The 13,885-nt window shown below is 42.6% G+C and overlaps 2 protein-coding genes across 16 annotated transcripts in view; one reads left to right on the top strand and one right to left on the bottom strand.

Annotated features, from left to right (window-relative positions):
- The window catches only part of RCCD1 (RCC1 domain containing 1), a 34,318-nt gene that overhangs the window by 1,828 nt on the left and 18,605 nt on the right, over positions 1 to 13,885 (bottom strand). For 2 of the 9 annotated variants that reach the window (XM_059912453.1, XM_059912463.1), the window contains 2 exons: positions 2,286 to 2,411; positions 899 to 972 (listed from right to left, as the gene is read on the bottom strand). The exons of 1 other annotated variant lie outside the window; for it this stretch is intronic. In XM_059912453.1, the coding sequence (XP_059768436.1) occupies positions 2,290 to 2,411 (122 nt within the window). In that variant the 3' untranslated portion in view covers positions 899 to 972; positions 2,286 to 2,289. 6 more of the 9 variants (XM_059912450.1, XM_059912455.1, XM_059912458.1 and 3 more) reach the window with 5 other exon arrangements.
- PRC1 (protein regulator of cytokinesis 1) overlaps positions 1 to 13,885 on the top strand; it is a 29,176-nt gene that overhangs the window by 13,822 nt on the left and 1,469 nt on the right. For 2 of the 7 annotated variants that reach the window (XM_059912444.1, XM_059912448.1), the window contains 11 exons: positions 916 to 1,149; positions 1,233 to 1,403; positions 2,412 to 2,561; positions 2,867 to 3,014; positions 3,813 to 3,949; positions 6,240 to 6,335; positions 7,427 to 7,573; positions 7,790 to 7,900; positions 10,754 to 10,864; positions 12,085 to 12,261; positions 12,588 to 12,629. In XM_059912444.1, coding sequence (XP_059768427.1) covers positions 916 to 1,149; positions 1,233 to 1,403; positions 2,412 to 2,561; positions 2,867 to 3,014; positions 3,813 to 3,949; positions 6,240 to 6,335; positions 7,427 to 7,573; positions 7,790 to 7,900; positions 10,754 to 10,864; positions 12,085 to 12,261; positions 12,588 to 12,629 — 1,524 coding nt within the window. Of the gene's footprint in view, positions 1 to 915; positions 1,150 to 1,232; positions 1,404 to 2,411; positions 2,562 to 2,866; positions 3,015 to 3,812; positions 3,950 to 6,239; positions 6,336 to 7,426; positions 7,574 to 7,789; positions 7,901 to 10,753; positions 10,865 to 12,084; positions 12,309 to 12,587; positions 12,782 to 13,885 lie in introns of those variants that run through there. The other 5 variants (XM_059912445.1, XM_059912449.1, XM_059912443.1 and 2 more) reach the window with 4 other exon arrangements.

Genomic DNA, 13,885 nt, shown 5'->3' with positions numbered 1-13,885 from the left:
AATGGCATAAATATCATTGATTTTGGACAAATAGTTTCTTTCTTTAGTCTTTTTTTTTTTTTTTCTACAAAGGGTTTTTTAGTAGAACAGTGGCAGGATCTGATATATATATATATTTTTAAAAATTTATTTATTTATTCATTTATGGCTGTGTTGGGTCTTCGTTTCTGTGCGAGGGCTTTCTCTAGTTGTGGCAAGTGGGGGCCACTCTTCATCGCGGTGCGCGGGCCTCTCACTGTCGCGGCCTCTCTTGTTGTGGAGCACAGGCTCCAGATGCGCAGGCTCAGTAATTGTGGCTCACGGGCCCAGCCACTCCGCGGCATGTGGGATCCTCCCAGACCAGGGCTCGAACCCGTGTCCCCCGCATTGGCAGGCAGACTCTCAACCACTGCGCCACCAGGGAAGCCCTTTAGTCTTTTTTTTTTTTTTTTTTAATTTTCAATATGAAATTGGGTGAGAAGTTAGATATACAGTGGTACATCTCCCTTAAATTATATGACAGTTCTTAGTTCACCAATGTTGAATAAAATTTATAGGACATATAACTGCCACTTTTCTTTTTCTCCTGCTTATCAGTTAGGAGTAGAGCAAGGAGTACTAAATTGATTTTTATTGGTTAAGTGATGTTTAGGATTATTGGGATAAACATTTAGTTGGGAGCTAAATATACTACCCTATAGCTAATTCAAAATAAGCTTTTCAACCAATTTTTACCTCTTGTAAAAAGTGCCCTGGTACCTTTCCTTATTGGGGACCTTTGTTAGGGGACCCTCTTTGTGCCATATTCTGTTAGCTGTAAGTTGATTTATTTGTAAGTTTAACTAAAAGTCTGTCATCCTAGTCCTCTTTCGTTGTCTTCTCTTCCTTTGAAGAAATCCGCTTGGAACCTTAACAATGGTACATTGTCTCATACAGGAAGAAGGAGAGACGACCATCCTGCAGCTAGAAAAGGATTTGCGCACTCAGGTAGAACTGATGAGAAAACAGAAAAAGGAGAGAAAACAAGAACTGAAACTACTTCAAGAACAAGATCAAGAACTGTGTGAAATTCTTTGCACGCCCCACTATGACATTGACAGCACCTCAGTTCCCAGCTTAGAAGAGCTGAGCCAGTTTAGACAACACGTGGCAACTTTGAGGGAAACAAAGGTGTGCTTACATTCATACTTCCTAAAAGTCATTTGACTTTCCTCTAGGTATCTTGTAATCTTTTATTTATTTTTTTTTTATAGGCATCTAGGCGTGAGGAGTTTGTCAACATAAAGAGACAGATCATACTGTGTATGGAAGAATTAGAACACACACCAGACACAAGCTTTGAAAGAGATGTGGTCTGTGAAGATGAAGATGCCTTTTGTTTATCTTTGGAAAATATTGCAACACTACAGAAGTTGCTACGGCAGGTAATGTCTACTCAAATTATGGCCCGGGATCTCCATAGTATCCAGCAATCTGAGAAAACTGCAGTTTTTTCCTTTAAGATAATGAGATAGGGCTTCCCTGGTGGCCCAGTGGTTAGGAATCCACCTGCCAATGCTGGGGATACGGGTTTGATCTCTGGTCCGGGAAGATCCTACGTACCGCGGAGGAACTGAGCCCATGCACCACAAGTACTGAGCCTGTGCTCTAGAGCCTGCCAGCCACAACTACTGAGCCTGCGCGCCTAGAGATTGTGCTCCGCAACAAGAGAAGCCACCACAATGAGAAGCCCTCGCACTGCCATGAAGAGTAGCTCCCTCTCGCCGCAACTAGAGAAAGCCTGCATGCAGCAACTAAGACCCAGTGCAGCCAAAAAAAAAAAAAGATAATAGTGTTATATGAAACACAACCTTGATTTTTTTTTAAACAAAAACCTTAATTTATATATAGCTCTGAGAATGTGAAATTGAGATTTTTTTTTTAATGTTTATTTATTCATTCATTCATTTATGCTGCGCTGGGTCTTTGTTGTGGCACGTGGGATCTTTTTTAGTTGCAGCCTGTGGATTCCTTAGTTGCAGCATGCGGACTCTTAGTTGTGGCATGTGTGTGGGACCTAGTTCCCCGACCAGGGATCGAACCCTGGCCCCCTACATTGGGAGCAGGGAGTCTTACCCACTGGACCATGAGGGAAATCCCCTGAAATTGAGATTTTTGGATGAAATAATAATAGTCATTTGAATTAGCTTAGTGTTTAATTGAAAAAAAATTTTTTTAATTAAAAATTTGAATCCTAATTCTTGGGGTCTGAGATCCTATCATAATGACAGCCTTACAGTTTGTTTTCAGAAGTCATGAAAACACACCTCTTCACAGTCTTGTAAAAGTGCTTCTTCTCCATGTGGGTACAGATGTGTCTCTGTGGGAGGCCAGAGGGCCAGTTTTCTCTGTGCTGCTGTCTTTGCTATAACCACTGGCTTTCCTTGCTGCAGCTGGAAATGCGAAAATCACAAAACGAAGCAGTGTGTGAGGGGCTGCGTGCTCAGATACGAGAACTCTGGGATAGGTTGCAAATACCTGCAGAAGAGAGAGAAGCTGTGGCCACAGTTATGACTGGGTCAAAGGCCAACGTCCGGAAAGCGGTAAGAAACCCAAAGGGTGCTGGGTCAGCATTTTGGTGTCAAGTCTGATGTCTTTACCAGCTTCTGCCTTGAGTGAGCCTGTTTTTAAGACAAGCGTCAGAAATGAGTGGCAGTAGCCTGCTCATCTTTTATCTTTCGCATATGTTTCTTAGATTTCTGGCTCCTATGATATCATTGTTACAAAGAGTGTTGACTTACCTCTGTGGTTTTGTATTGTAATTTTATTAAAAAGGGGGAAAATATTTTGCAAACCTACGTGAGTATACAAGTATGACAAGCACTTTTAACAGGTCTCTTTGTTTCAGCTGCAATTAGAAGTGGATCGGTTGGAAGAACTGAAAATGCAAAACATGAAGAAAGTGATTGAGGCAATACGAGTGGAGCTGGCTCAGTACTGGGACCAGTGTTTTTATAGCCAGGAGCAGAGACAAGCTTTTGCCCCTTACTATTCTGGTTCGTACAGAAGCGTCGCTCTTCATGTGGCCTGCTCACTTGTCTTTTACAAGTGCAGACATTCACTGGGAAGTATTTCCTCTACTGAACAGACATTGCTACCTTTCCAGGCCATTCAGCATAAATTGCCATTCCCGTTCAAATAAGCATTTGCAAATGCTATTGGGAAATAAGGGATCTCTTGGTTTCTGAAGCAGTATATCTCTGTAGCATGTAGTTGTGAAGCTCAAGTTTATCAGGTGCTTACTCTGTGCCAGGCGCAATGTCAGACTCTTAACAGGATTATCTGACTTAATTCTCATGTCAAGAGATGAGGACACTGAGGCATATAAATGTTGAACAGCTTAACCCAGAGACACACAGCAGGTAAATGGCAGAGCCCACATTTGAGCCCACGAAGTATGACCCCAGGGCCCAATGGAATTCTAGTCTGACCTGAACTGAATATAAAGATGAAGCCGTCTTTACTAAATTCAACATTTTTGGACATTTTCTGTGACTCCGCCCTCTTTTGGGCAGGGTGGAAAGGAAGAATATGAAAGAAACCTAAGACAAGGCAAGAGATGACAGAGTTTTGAGAATCTTAGTCCTTTTAGTCCACACCCTAGTCCTTAGTCTCTAGTCCCACCAGGCTGATTGGGACAAACCTGGCTTTTATTATCTGCAACATACACTTGTGTATCATTTTTACTGTAAGGAAGAAAATTCTGTTTCCATTTTAGGGGGATGAGGGATTAATAAATTGGGATACTAAACACTAGAGGGATTTTTTAAAACTACTGGGCCTATATCTTGCAGAGGACTACACAGAAAATCTGCTCCAGCTCCATGATGCCGAGATTGTGCGGTTAAGAAACTACTATGAGGTTCACAAAGAACTCTTTGAAGGTGTCCAGAAGTGGGAAGAAAGCTGGAAGCTTTTCTTAGAGTTCGAGGTACTGCCTTAGTTTTTGTCTGTTTTCCTTAGAGTACAGTGAAGTGTTAAGAAAGTGTCCCCTGTATAGAGTCAGAGGCCTGTTTCCTTTGCTCTTTACCAGGTTTCTAATACCATCTTTATCATTAAGTCTGTAAATTACTGCTAACCCATCTGTATTTGTCAAGCTTATATGCAGAAACATGTAAGAGAAAACCCCAAAATTAATGCCTTCAATAAGGTTGAAGTTTCTTGCATAAAGGAAGTCTAAAGGTAGGCAGTGCAAGGCAGGTATGGCTATTCCACAGTCAGGGGGTCCCAGGCTTATCCAGCTCATAGCTCCTTTACCACTAAGGGGTGGATCTTATCTTCCAGTCCAGGGTGGTTCTAGAGCTCCCACCACAGCGTTTCAGGCAGTGTGGTGGAGGAGGGAACACAGAAGGCATTGCCCCTCCACCCCCTCTAAGAGGTTTTCCCAGGCTCTCTTCACAGCACTTCTGTTTAAATGCCACACCAACTACTGTAGCGAGGCTGGGAGAATCACTATCGCAGATAAATTCAGGTTCTATTACTAAGGAAGGAGAGAAAAATGGATGTTGGGGCAGGCAACTAACATTCTGTACTCTTCCAACTTTTGTTATTATCTTAGCAAATTGCCTGGGTATTTGGGGCACATTTGTGGACTCTGAATTCCTTTTGTTTTGATAGACTTAGCACGAATAGATTCCCTTAGAGCATTTTAGAGCTCAGAACTGGGACTAGGATGAGGCAAGTGAGGCACCTTGGGCACGAAATTCAAGGAGACTCATTCTCAGGTTCATACTGGTCCTGTTAGAGCTTGAACAGGCCTTTAGAGAATCCGGAGTTTAACTCCTTCAAGTTTCCAGGCAAGAAACTAGGACTCAGAAGTGGAAAAAACTGTGAGAGCCCACAGCTGTTTAAGAGCAAGTGTTCTAGTCCTCAGTTACTCCTTACTTCTGGTTGAAAGCAAGAAGGAGGAGTAATAAAAGTCAATAAAGAGCTCAGCCATAAACAAGAATGAAATTTTGCCTTTTGCAACAACATGGATGGATCTATATAGGGTATTATGCTTAGTGAAATAACTCAGAGAAAGGCAAATACTGTATTATACCACTTATATGTGGAATCTAGAAAGTAAAACAAACTAGTGAATATAACAAAAAAGAAACAGACTCACAGATACAGAGAACAGACTAATGGTTACCAGAGGGGAGGGGGAAGGGGGGAGGGGCAATAAAGGGGTAGGGGTTTAAGAAGTACATACTATTATGTATAAAATAAATAAGCTACGAGGATATATTGTACAGCATGGAATATAGCTAATATTTTATAATAACTATAAATGGAGTATAACCTTCAAAAATTGTGAATCACTGTGTTGTACACCTGAGACTTATACTGTAAATCAACTATACTTCAGTGTAAAAATAAACCATGTGTACACACACACACACACACACACACACATATATATATAAAGACAGTAAAGAACCAAATAAGCGACCCTTGTTTACATGCCAGTATTTAAGAAAAAATAAGAAACTAATTACCATTCCTTTTAGTTATTGCTTATAATCAAGCAGTCTGGAAAGGAAATAGAATTTATCAGTTTGGCCCCCAAATTGTCAAGATTGTTTCTAAACTTTTCTGATTATCTGCCCCGTTTTTTAGTGTATTCGCCTAATTTATATTTACAAATTATACACTTATATTACTGTTCTGATATACTGTATACACTGTAGAATAACAAAAAACAGAAAAGTTAAAAAGAGTAAGAACCCTAACATTTTACATTTTTTGTCCATTTTGTGAGGGTTAATTTAATAAAAACCAGATTATCTATAAACCCCTTAACTGAGCACATTTAAGCTGCATTGTCTCAATATGTTGGAAGTGAGTGGGCAAGTAAGGGTGCCACCACCAAACCCTCTGAGTGTAGACCTCCCCCTTGTCCTTCCGCATACCCCATTTCCTGTTGGTGACATCTGAACCCAGGAAGGGAGCCAGTGACATTGTGCATTAAATATTAAAGCCTGTCTTACTTTTTAGACTAAAAAGGAAACACTAGTTTTCCTGCACCCCAGTGTATGATCTTGCATATGCCTCAGAGTGTTCACACCCCACTCCCTGCCTTAGAAAGCCACGATTTCTCACTGCTAAAAGTGGATGGGAATGCAAAACTCTGAAGTCTCCCTAAAAATATGTATCTGTTTATGAGAGTGAGGATTCTTAGCAGAAGTGACTGGTCTGACTGTCTGGGGTTCACTCTAATTAAAATGTATTTTTCACAGAGAAAAGCTTCAGATCCAAGTCGATTTACAAATCGTGGAGGAAATCTTCTAAAAGAAGAAAAGCAGCGAGCCAAGCTCCAAAAAACACTCCCTAAGGTAATATTGTTGCTGAAAGAGTTTTTGGTGCTTGGCTACAAAATACCTCACTTTTTGTATATCTCTTGCTTTGAATCATTTTTCCTTAAGTAAGGATAATAAGTATATACTGGGCCTACCTAGTATAAGCAACTGAATATCAAGTTTTATTAGCTTTTTAGGGCTGCCATAACAAAGTACCAGAGACTGGGTGGTTTAAACAACAGAAATTCACTTTCTCACAATTCTGGAGGCTAGAAGTCTGAGATCAAGGTGTCAGCAGAGTTGCTTTCTTCCGAAGCCTTTCTCCTGGCTCCAGATAGTAGTCTTCTCCCTGTATCTTCACATGGGCTTCCTTCTGTATGTGTCTGTGTCCAAATTTTCTTATATGGCTACCAGTCATGTTGGATTAGGACCCACTCTAATGACCTCATTTTAACTTAATTACCTCTGTGTCCCACATTCTGAGGTACTGGGGATTAAGACTTCAACATGTGAATTTGGCAGGGGACATAATTCAGCCCATAACACAAGGTAACCTTTTGAGAAAGTGCTTTGGATCTCATTACTATTCTCTATTTTAATAATAATAATAATAGTTAACATTTATTGAATTAAGTGCCATATACTGTTGCAAAGTGCTTTCCATTTATTAATTCATTTAATTGTCACAACATCCTTAAGAAGTTGGTATTATTAATTCCATTTTTACAGATGAGGAAACTGAGGCACTGCGAACTTAAGTAACTTGCCTACCTCTTCACAGCCAGTAAGAGGTAGATTCCAGATTGGAGCCCAGATAGTGCCGCTCTAGTGTACACTGCATATTTAACGTTGCTGGTTTCCCCCAGTGCTGCCTCCAACTTCGGGCACCAAAACTGTAGTGGTCAGGCTCTGGGTTCTCGCCTTTTCCCACCTTCATGTGTATTATGAATGAACCATCCCAAGACTGATTTCTGGCCACTCCAACCTGTTCCCACGTGGGTCCAGCTACCTGAAGTCAGGCTAATGATACTCTGGGGAGGGAGGAGGCATTCTTCAGGAGAATCATTTTTTTTGGGCTTCACACCAAAAATTTGAAGTAATTAACATGTCCTTGTTTCTGGTCTCAGTTGGAAGAGGAGTTGAAAGCAAGGATTGAAATGTGGGAACAGGAGCATTCAAAGGCATTTGTGGTGAATGGGCAGAAATTCATGGAGTATGTAACAGAACAGTGGGAGATGCACCGACTGGAGAAAGAGAGAGCCAAGCAGGAACGAGTAAGTGAACCCAGTTTGGGAGGAGGAGAAGATAGCATGAGTGAGCAGCCCAGAGTCTCTGCCAGGGCTCTAGGTTGGTTGAAGGAGTAGCTCATGGCAGCTCTTTTTAGCTCTGGGTGCAGAGACTTGCGCTAGATTTCTGGCCCTGCCTCTGCCCCCATCCCAGACCTGTTCTCCTTCTGGGATTTGTCACTCTTGCTTCTGACTTTCACATAGCAACTAAAGAACAAGAAGCAAACTGAGACAGAGATGCTCTATGGCAGTACTCCGCGAACACCCAACAAGCGGCGAGGACTGGCACCTGGCACGCCGGGCAAAGTGCGCAAGGTAAACATGAGGCTGCATGAACTGCCATGTCTGAGGCATTTTTGAGGCTAGGGCTCTGCCCATCTCTTGCCTTCTGTCCTGCAGAGATGGGAAAGAGTTTTTCTAGCCTTCCAGGTTGAGTCCATTTGACAGTGTGAATGCAATTCCGCAGTTCAATCCTGAGTAGGGACTTGACAGTGACAGTCAAGGAGTGGCCAGCTTTGATGTGTGCCAGTTGTTGAGTCCCAGATTAAACTCGGGGGCCAGCAGCTGCCAACATTCTGTAATGATGAGAACCTTCAGAGGTTCATTCTGTAATTCCAACAAGTGACCATGGCACTATGTGAAAGAAGACTTTCATGCTTGGCAAATGGAATACCTAATACTCCTTAATCTCTAGAGCAGGAAATCAGGGAGTTCTTCCTTCCTTCCTTCTTTCTTTCTTTCTTCCTTTGTTTTTTTTAAACCGTTTCTTTAATAAATGAAGTGGAGCATTATTTTCCTCTTCCCTTGCAACTCATTTTATAACACATAAAATGTTTTAAAAATCACCTGTAATGTAACTCCAGGAGAACCAATGAGAATATTTGGTGTTTTTCCTGCTTCTGTAAAAAGCTTTTTAAAATAGTGTATTTTCACAAAATAGAGATCACATATAATTTTGATTTCTGCTTTTTCCCTAGTTGGTATTGGTTGTGATTTTTTTTTTTCCATAGCATCAAACTTTCTTCAAATAACATGCTCATTCTTAGCTATATATTCTATTCTTTTGATATAGTGTCATTTACTAAACTAGTTCCCTATTGTTTGATATTAGGTAGTTAATTTTTTATTAGGAAAATAATGTGACGAAATTTTAAAAACGTGCTATAAAATTCTAGAAAGGTTTGGGGGTTTTTTTGGCTGTGTTGGGTCTTTGTTGCTGCGCGTGGGCTTTCTCTTGTTGCGGTGAGCAGGGGCTACTCTTCATTGCGGTGCGCGGGCTTCTCATTGTGGTGGCTTCTCTTCTTGCAGAGCATGGGCCCTAGGCGTGCAGGCTTCAGTAGTTGCGACACGTGGGCTCAGTAGTTGTGGCACACGGGCTTAGTTGGTCCGCGGCATGTGGGATCTTCCCGGACCAGGGATTGAACCCATGTCCCCTGCATTGGCAGGCAGATCCTTAACCACTGCGCCACCAGGGAAGTCCGAAAGGTTTGTTTTCATTAAAAGTTTGAAAATCTCTCTATTAGATGCTGAGAACACAAAGATTAAGTGATACGGCCCATGATCTCAAGAGTGCTGCATCCAAACATTTCTCAAGTGCTGGCTGCACTGATCATTCAGTCTGTGATACCAAAGCAGTTATAACAATTTACGCTTCCAGTGGTAGTGCCTAAGTGCTACGCTGGATCCAATCTTCGCCAACATGTGATATTTTCAGACTTTACAGTTTTTGCCCATCTGATGGGTGTGAAGTAATGTCTCATTATAATTTTAGTTTGCATTTTCCTAATTACTAATGAAGTTGAACCTTTTGACATGTTCATTAGCCTTCTGGATGTCCTATTCTGAGACAGTTTTTCTGTTGGAACATTTGTTTCTTTCTTGCAAATTTTATAGGAATTCTTTGTATGTTCTGGATGCTACTTCCTTGTCAGTTGTGTTACAATAGCTTTTCCCAGCATTTGTGTGTGTCTTCTGTAGCTTGTCTTTTTTGTTGTTGTTGTGCCAGGTCTTAGTTGTGGCAGGTGGGCTCCTTAGTTGTGGCATGCGAACTCTTAGTTGCGGCATGCATGTGGGATCTAGTTCCCTGACCAGGGATCGAACCCAGGCCCCCTGCACTGGTAGCTCAGAGTCTTAACCACTTCGCCACCAGGGAAGTCCCTGTAGCTTGTCTTTTTACTCTTTATGGTGTTTTGTTGATGAACGAAAAGTTCTTAATATCAATATAGTAAAAATGTTTTCAATCTGTTTTCTTAATGGCTTGTACTTGCAAATAACCTACCCAGGACCTGAGGCACACAGATATTTTCCTGTGTTGTATTTCCTAGTTTGTGTCTTGTATTTGAATAGTCTTGCTATCCCATTTAATGTTTTTAATCCACCTAGAGTTTTTCCAATTAAAGAAAAAGCTTACAGCTTTATTGAATAAAGTAGACACATAATATTTAAAGTGTACACGTTAATAAGCTGTGATATATGTATGCACCGTGAATCCCTCACCACAATCAAGACAGTGAACATACCCATCACACCCAAAGTTTCCTTTTGCCCCTTTGTTTTCTTTTTGCTTCCCTTACCACCCATTTCCCTCCCCCCACCCACTTCCCACTAGCTCCTGGCAACTGCAGCTTTGCTCTGTTACTGTTGATTAGTTTGCATTTTCTAACATTTTATATAAATAGAATCATACAGTATGTATACTTCTGTGTCTGACTTTTTTCATCTGTTGTTGCACGTATCAGTAGGTTACTTCTTTTTATTGTTGAACAGTATTCCATTGGACGTATATACCACAGTTTGCTTATCTAGTTGCCTGTGTTGATGGATATTTGGCTTAATTCTAGTTTTCTGGCTGCTACACATAAAGCTGCTATAAATATTTATATGTAAGTCTTTGTATGGATATATGCTTTCATTTCTCTTGGGTAAATACCCAAGAATGATATGGCTGGGTCTTATGATAGTTGTCCGTTTAACTTTTGGAAACAAAATGGTTGTCCCATTTTACAATTCCATCTGCTGGATGGAACACTGAACGCTTTTCACAGGTGTCCTCAAAGCTCTTCACCATGAAAACAATCTTAGACTACTTCCCATCCTCACTCTCTGTAGTGTAGGGATGGGCTGCTAAGCATGTCATCTCACATCAGTAATCTCTGTTCTTCTCCTTAGCTGAACACTACCACCGTGTCCAATGCTACGGCCAACAGCAGCATTCGGCCTGTCTTTTCGGGGACAGTCTGCCGCTCCCCTGTGTCTCGCCTTCCACCTTCTGGCAGCAAGGTTAGTATGCTCTGTGTACAAGCACACCCCCGACACTGCCCCAACCTATGTACTCCGGGGACTGCTGGGAGGTGGAGAGATTGAATACTATCCTCTGGACTGAGAAGGAACTTTGAGGCCGAAAAACAAAGCAGGCAGCTTCATAAAGCGCAATTATGAAGTTTATTGTGGGTAACTTGCATACAGGCAGGATCGGGCAGACGGTGACCCAGAGGCATTTGCAGCTGCACTCAAGCACGAAAGGGGGGGATTTAAGGGGGCCAAAGCTAAAAATAGAATCTGACTACTAGGGAGAAGCACATCTGTAGTGACAGGAACTGGGTGGTTTTCCTCCCCCCAGGGTCTCAAGACCATTAATCGTCTACATCAGCAAAAGGCATTCTTCCAGTTTTCTTATCAGATGAAGGCAAGGGTCAAAGTTGATAGGGAACTTATCTGGCTTGGCCTCATTCCTTGTAAGCTGAAGCTCAGTCTTGCAGGAAGGGGAGGGGATGGGACTGCAGGCCTAAGATGGAGCTGACAAAAAGGAGTCAGTATGGTTCAGCCATACAGGGCCCCACCTAACTTGTTCCACTTTCTAAGATCCCTGGATTCGGTTATCATTGAGATGCTGAAAGTTGACAGATGTAAGCTAGCTAATCTGTCAAAAACTAAATGAGAGAAGAGAATGGTCATTTTGAGCCCCGTCCGGTATCAAGGGAAGCACTGGGATGTGACTGGGAAACTGAAGAGTCTCCATAGGCTCAGTTCAAAGCCTGGTCTTCAGTTGCTACTGAGCAAGGTCCTTGCATGTGGGTCCAGCCCAGTGACACTGGACAACTAGATGCAGATAGGTACTCTCACCCAAGGAGGGAGTGAGGAGTGCATGCTAAAATGTGTTCAGTCTTTCAGGTATTTTACAGACTATGCTCAAGATAAGGGTTCTGCAGATCATTAAGAATTTGTATGTTTTTAAACCAAAAGTAGGGACTTCCCTGGTGGTCCAGTGGTTGGGACTCCATGCTTCCAATGCGGGGGGCGTGGGTTTGATCCCTGGCTGGGGAGTAAGATCCCGCGTGCCGCGCGGCGTGGCCAAAAGATAAAAATTTAAAAAATAAAATAAGCCAGAAGTATAGGATTACAGACACACGAATAATATAAAGATGGTATCAGCCTTTGATAATTTGTGTGTGTGGTCATTATAAGGATGATACATTGGTCGATCTTTCTTTTCTCTACAGCCAGTCACCACTTCCACCTGTTCGGGGAAAAAAACACCCCGTGGCATCAAGCATGGAGCCAACAAGGAGAACCTGGAGCTCAATGGTAGCATCTTCAGCGGTGGGTACCCTGCCTCGGCCCCCCCACGGCGCAACTTCAGCATTAATTCTGTTGCCAGCACCTATTCTGAGTTTGCGGTAATTCACCTTTTCTAATATCTACCAGTCCCTGGGGAGCACACAGTTGGGGCAGAGTGGGTATCTTCCCAAGGGCACCCAGGCTATTATTTAGGACAGTTCTTTGGAGGCTGAGAATCCCTTTCCTGACTTGACCATGGCATGAGGTGGGGGTGGTTTAAGGGTGGTATATAGGAAGAAAGATGGCAGCAGCAAGCAGACATTTAACCTGGATCCTTCTGCTTAAGAAATACCATTCCCTGGCTGCAGGAGGTGAACCTTCTAATCACTGCCCTGGTGCTCTCTTGGTGGAGTTCTTGGTAATTGTCTCAATTCTTTGTTCTTAGAAGGATCCGTCCCTCTCTGACAGCTCCACTGTTGGGCTTCAGGTCTGTATGGCAACCCCTGCATGTCCCATGTCCCTTTTCCAGACTGATCTGTCATCTGCTGGCTTCATTCCCATCTGGGCACAGGGCTACACTAACCAATAATCTCAGCTGTACTATCATAAAACCTTTTTTTAACAAAGGAAGCAGGAATTCCTAATACGGACTTCAGAAATAATAAATATCTGGCTTAACTTCCCAACAGACTGACTAACCTGCCAATTAACTTGTTCAGACTTGAATTGGATTCTCAGCCCCATCTAAAGTCAGGCAAAGGTTTTTTATCATGTTATTTCACAACAGAAAACTTTCACCCTCCCCAGTTGTGACATTAAAGGCCTCCAATGTGCTGCAAGGAATAGAGGCCCCACCACGTGGGGAGGGGAGCCCCAGCTGTGTGCTGCCTATGAGGTTCTTGGCCTGTGTGCTGATTATTTCCTGGAGTATATGTCTTACTAACCCCTCAGAGCTGAATTGCCAACTTTCTGTCTACTCTGAGCTAGCCAATGCTCATTTCTTGCCTTTGCCTATTTTCTACCACATTGAGCTGCTGAAGCATATATGAGGCACTGGAAGAAAGTAATTTTTTCCCACAATGCTCTTCAGCTCCTAGTAACGTACTCCACATTTACCAACACTTAACTGCAGTGCCCTTTCCTTAACAATGTGTGTTCTCTCTTCCCTCAGTATCTAACTGTTGAGAGGTGAGCCTGCCCCTCACCCTTGTGGGGGATACTGAGTTAAAGCCTAGGGCATCGACTCACTTGCTGCAGTGATGGAGAATGTGACAGCTGCCCAAGGCTATCGTTCATTTTGAGCACTGAAGCTAGCTTTATATTCTTTTACTTTTGTCAAGTTACTTGACAGGGGTGGTCTACCTATAGAAGGTGGGTATTTGTCACTCTGGCTAGCTGATTGCTGGACAGAGTCCAGCTTTCTCTTTTGTTTGCTCAGCCAAGCCCGCTTCATCCACTTGCTGCTTACATATATCTGTTTCTCTCTGGCTAGGCCGAGGGAGATTCTTCTGGTTTTGGTTGCTATGGCTGGTAGACTCCACCAGGCAGCACTGAAGCCAGTAGACTAACCTCTACTAACATCTGTCCTTTCTCAGTGGTCATTCCTGCTCTGTCTTCTGCTTCTATACCATGTGCTCCAGCATGAGATCAGATCACCAGCAGGTTACAAGGCCCTCAGCCCCAGGGATTGGTAGATATATGTTCTGGCCCATTGTTTCCTAAAGGGCTCAAAAGACCAAAGCT

Source organism: Balaenoptera ricei, chromosome 2 (genome assembly GCF_028023285.1).
Source record: "Balaenoptera ricei isolate mBalRic1 chromosome 2, mBalRic1.hap2, whole genome shotgun sequence".
Classification (NCBI taxonomy): domain Eukaryota; kingdom Metazoa; phylum Chordata; class Mammalia; order Artiodactyla; family Balaenopteridae; genus Balaenoptera; species Balaenoptera ricei.
This window is presented reverse-complemented; position numbering and strand designations above follow the sequence as displayed.